Below are 5150 nucleotides of genomic sequence, written 5' to 3'. Positions count from 1 at the left end.
TTTTCCAGTCCTGAGCATGTGGTCTCTTTGTTCTTAAAACGTGGTCCCCCCTCCCCCCTCCCATGAGGGGGGAGGGGGGAGTGGCCTCTGGACTTTGGCTCCAACAATGTCTATGATTTCAACCACATCATTGAGGCTGGTGATGGCCAAATGAAGCTTCAATGAAGATTCACGAATCACTTTCCATATTTTCTGAAGCCACAAGATGGCACTGTCTGTTCAGCAAACCAAAGCCCCGTTTCCACCGCACAAAAAGTGCGGGGATAGAACGGTATAGTCTGTTACGGTTCTCGTTTCCACCACAGGAATTTGTGATTTTCCGGAAACATCCACTCCAAAGGCAGTCGCTCATCTGCTCCCCCTCCGTCGGGGTACCAGGACCATGGACCTGGTCTGAGTTTGAGGAGCCGTCTGCTGATTGGTCAGTGATTTACTACACACCCTCAATATTTTAATATGTCGGCTGGATGAATCCTCTGCTGTTAGCGTGGTGAGCTTTGCACTGGTTTTTGTTTTTTTTCCCTTTTCTTTTCTTTGCTGCTCAACTTTCGTGTTGGTCGTGAAAGAGTGGATGTGAGGAAGAGGGAGACCGGGGCTCGGGACTTTGCATCGCGTCAGAGCTTTCTGTTTGCAGCATAGTGTCAGCACGCCGGGGGGTGCCGGGTCTGTCTTTGCATCGTGTCTGTGGTTTCTTTTCAAACGCGTTCTCTCAACGGCGGTCAGCACCGCGACATCGCAGCTGCATCACGGGGACGGACCGAGGACGTGATGCAGAGACGCTCGGAGCCTCCGTGTTCTGGCACGGAGCTGCAGGAGCGAGATCAGCGCCGGAGTGGCTGCTCCAGTGTTTGAGCAGAAAGCTCAGTGCTCCCGTGTCCCGGAGCAGCGCACCGGCACGCTCGGGTGCGGGGCAAGTTGCCGGAGCGTTCGCTCTCTCAGGACAAGCACGGAAGTTGTGGCTGCAGCTCTGCGGCTGCAAAAAATAAAAGTTAACTAAACAACAAGTGCAAAGTGGAGGATGTAAACAACAACAGAGGATTCATAAGATCCTGATCTGCCGCCAGGCTGAGACGACTGTTATGACGTCACACATCTGTGGAGCTCTTAAGCCCCACCTACTTTTTAAGCTCCTTGCTGCGGTGGAAACGGGTACTGGATTTGGCTCCGGTTATGCTTTACCATACCGCTCCGTAATGCTCCGTAATGCCGTCCCTGCATTTTTGTGCGGTGGAAACAGAGCTCAAGCGTCCCATCTGGTGGAGTCAGAAAATATAGAAAGAGGTTCATGAATCTTCACTGATGCTTGATTTGGCCATCACTAATTAAGGCCTCCACACTCACCACCTTCACCCAGTATGTGAGCTGCCCCACCAGAGAGGAGGGAATCCTGGACCTGCTGTGTGCCAACATTAAGGAAGCATATAGCAAACATTTTATTTTCTGACCTTAGTGAAGTAGCAAGAGGCGATTGATAGACTCCGTGTAGTACGAAGATGTCTGTGGCAGAGAATCAAGAGGACTCCAGCAAAATGTCCCAAGCAAGCACCAGCGAGGAGGCGGGCAGCCAGGAAGAGCCGACAACCCTCGTACATCTCTGACTGCACTGGAAGAATTTGTATAGATGTCTGGATCCAAAAACAACTGTTTTCAAATGCGCTGCAATATCATCGTATTATCTGCTCCATGAAACACATTAATGCTCATTAGTACACATTTCATGTAGATCTTTAATGTATTGGCATTTTTACTGAAACACTTTCATTTTCAATGGGCATATATGAGACCGAAGGTAGCCTAGTGCATCCCACATTATTCAACATTAACATTTAAATATAACATTAAAGTCATTACGGCATTTAGAATAATGTTGGTTTTGTTGGAAGGTGTTGCAGTGCACCACAGGCCCCTCTGACTGGTGGCCTCAGCTGGTTTTGTCCTTAATGTTTCGTTATTTTTTTATGTTTATTACTTTTACTTTGGTACTTTAAGTAGTTTAACCCTTCTACTTGAGTAAAATGCTTGAGTTGATTGTTTAACTTCAACAAAAGTATTTTTAAACCCCAGGATCCATACTTCTGCTGGAGTAATGCATGTGAATACTTTTGTCAACTCAGGGAGCAACACTGTAAAAACTATTTCAATCTGGGTTTGATGAATTATTTTCTGTTCTGTTCCTTTCAATTCTACAAAAGGGATTATTTAACTCACTTATATTTTTCAGGTTCACGAGTCCGGATGCTCTATGACATGTTTGGTTGTGCAGGAACTCGTATATTTGTGTAAAGATCTTTGATTTCTGAACAAATATGAAATTAATTAGAGAATGTCAACAGTCTTGTGATGAATCAAGTACACACTGCAGGCAGTGAGACCAGAGTGCCTCATGAGGGTATAAAAACCCTTCTTTCCCCTGAGAGACACCACAGAACTTCAACAGGCACAAACTCATCTGATCACACAAAGGTAAGAACCTGACATTTCATTTAGTGCAACATTGCACCAATTTATCTTCTTATGAAACTGTTTTGTTCACCTCAGGAGAGTCGGCAACGTCAGTCCAGTTCAAAGAGTGTGTTTGAAATCTGACATAAAACTTTATTCTTTGATTTACATCCTGCAAACTGTGACAAGTTGTGTATTTTCACACAGATGGAGTCAGGTCTTCGTTTCATCCTGCTGGTGATCGTTGGCCTCTTGGCCACATCAGTGGTGAGTAAAATCTCCTGCAAGATGTTTTTTTAATCTGTCAGAAAATTGAGCTGCAACATTCATGAATCACCAGAGTATTTCTTAATATTTGCAATATAATGAAGTCCTCAAAACAGAATCATAATCAACCATTCTGATAATCATATTTTTCTCTTGACAGGAGGCAGATAATGGTTTGTATTTCTCTGATCTGTAACTTCCACATATAATGCTGTGGTCAGGATTTCTTCATGCATTACCGGTTATCTCATGATATGAAACTGTTCTGCAGATGACTGTAAGCCTTGTCCACAGTCGTGGTCAAAGTTCGGCCAGCGCTGTTTCCGCTTCTATCCACAACCTCTTACCTGGATCGAGGCAGAGGTGAGTTTAAAAACAGCTGTTGCTCTGATACAATGTGGGATCAGATGTGTGGCATGTATGCACTTCTAAAACTTACCACTGGTAAGCTTTACTACTGAGTGGCTGTTTTCTGACCACTGTCTTTGGTCCAGGCTACCAGGATTATACTTCATGTCCCAGTTGTTATCAATGTTTTCAGTTTAAAGCTCCTCTCAGTGTTTCTGATATTAGTTAAAACAATAGTTACTTTGGACTGTTTTCCATCACATTTTAACTCTGTCATCACACTTTGTCTTTTCTACTCAGAAACTCTGCCTCGACTCTTGTGGAAACTTGACATCCCTTCGTAATTCTGACGAAACCAAATATGTCAGGAATTTGATCTTTAAGGCGACCAACAAACACACCAGAAGCTGGCTTGGAGGAAACGATGGAGTGCAGGTTAGTGCTTCAGTAAAATAAAATAAAAATTAAAAAGTAAAAAATACAGGGTTCCAAGGTAATTCTGCAGTCAAAAGTACCAGTAAACTCTCCTTTAATCAAAAGTGATATGGTAATATACACCAGAGTGAATCTACTTCCATGGATTTTCTCCATAATGTATTTGTAGTAAGTGTAAGTGACAAAACACCCCCCACCCTAACTAGAAGATCTCTGTTGTAAAGCATCATGCTGGTGATGAGTGGAAACTCAGTCTTGAAGTGGTTTCTTTCAGGAAGGGAAGTGGCTATGGTCCGACGGCTCCAAGTTTGATTTCAGCGGCTGGGGACCCGGGGAGCCAAACAACCAAGGCGATGAGGACTGTATGGAAATAAATTACGGAGGTAAGGACTCTACATTCACTGTCTTCTTATGAAGGAATCCGCCTCAATTCACAAATGTACATGAGGGAAACCAACTCTGAGACTCATTTAATACAGGATCGCCTCTCATCAGCAAAACCACTTTTCTTGAAGGGTAAATCTTTGTTCAAACTCCAGATTGACTCGATTAATTTACATTAATGTCTGAGGTGTCATCAAACAACAATGAGATGATTTGATAGCATGGCCCCAGGCCTTCTTGTGTGGAGTTTCCTTGTGTGACCATGGTTTTCCTCCCAATCCACCAAAAAATATTTGTCACTGGTTTTGACACATTGAGAAGTTTGGATTCATAATGATTAATGTTTGCTGCAATTTGTTTCTCTGCTGATTGAAACTGTTGATAATAAGCTTGATGCACATTGTTTCTCTTTCTGCAGAAAAGGAACACATCAATGACGTTGATTGTACTCTGAAACAGCCTTTTGTCTGTTCGTTGGACCTGTAAAGATGCTCCTGAAGCATCAATGTGTCCAACCTCAGCGTTGACTCTCCTGTCCGCTGTCGGGATCTGGACTTCAACATAACCAATAAATATTTACTCTGCAGCAAACTGTTGGACTGCTTTGTGTTGTCTTCTTCCAAACAATCTGATGAGTTCTGTCAACAAATACAGTCAATCAACACTGTGTTGCCAAAGAATATTGTCTTATTGTGGAAGTGGAGAAAGATGAGATAAATGAAAATGATGCTGTGCAAAAGGTCATTTTTCTTATTAAAAAACAATGTGCTTTCACTTGAAATGTATGGAAAACTCAAAATCTTTATTGAAATGTATCAAATTAATTATATATTTAATCTATTATTACCTAATAAAGTGATGGTGAAATCTAAATCTTTATTGAAATGTATTAAATTAATTATACATTTAATCTATTATTATTATTTAATAAAACTATGGAAACTAAACTTTAATTGAAATTTGCCATTAAATTAATCAAGATCATTTTTAATCTCTCTCTCTCTCTCTCTCTCTCTCTCTCGGTGTGTCAAGAAATTCTTGCTCTATTACAACAAACATCTGCTGCTTATCATCAAGTGCAGCTTATATGTGTTTTTTTTCTATTAAAATTTAGCAGTAAGGCTTCTGTTCAGGTGACAGACAGAAAACAGTACAGAAACATTGTATTATAATTATTTCATGAAACTATGATAACTCAATCTTTATTGAATTTTTTTATTAAATTAATTAGATGTATTTAATGTATTATTCAATTTAATAAAAATATGACAAAC

At 41.3% G+C, this 5150-nt stretch overlaps 1 protein-coding gene across 1 annotated transcript; it reads left to right on the top strand.

Annotated features, from left to right (window-relative positions):
* Positions 1-2879: 2879 nt before the first annotated feature.
* Positions 2880-4570, top strand: LOC308143589 (galactose-specific lectin nattectin-like; the record flags this gene model as incomplete). Its single annotated transcript, XM_080514451.1, has 5 exons — positions 2880-2901; positions 2981-3072; positions 3358-3492; positions 3767-3875; positions 4295-4570. The coding sequence occupies 5 exons, from the start codon at positions 2880-2882 to the stop codon at positions 4360-4362; spliced, it is 426 nt and encodes a 141-aa protein (XP_080370577.1). The 3' UTR covers positions 4363-4570.
* Positions 4571-5150: the final 580 nt, after the last annotated feature.

The sequence above is a fragment of the Blennius ocellaris genome, assembly GCF_963422515.1.
Source record: "Blennius ocellaris genome assembly, chromosome: 18".
NCBI classification, from domain to species: domain Eukaryota; kingdom Metazoa; phylum Chordata; class Actinopteri; order Blenniiformes; family Blenniidae; genus Blennius; species Blennius ocellaris.
The sequence above is the reverse complement of the archived record's forward strand: the minus strand, read 5'-3'. Positions and strand labels throughout refer to the sequence as shown.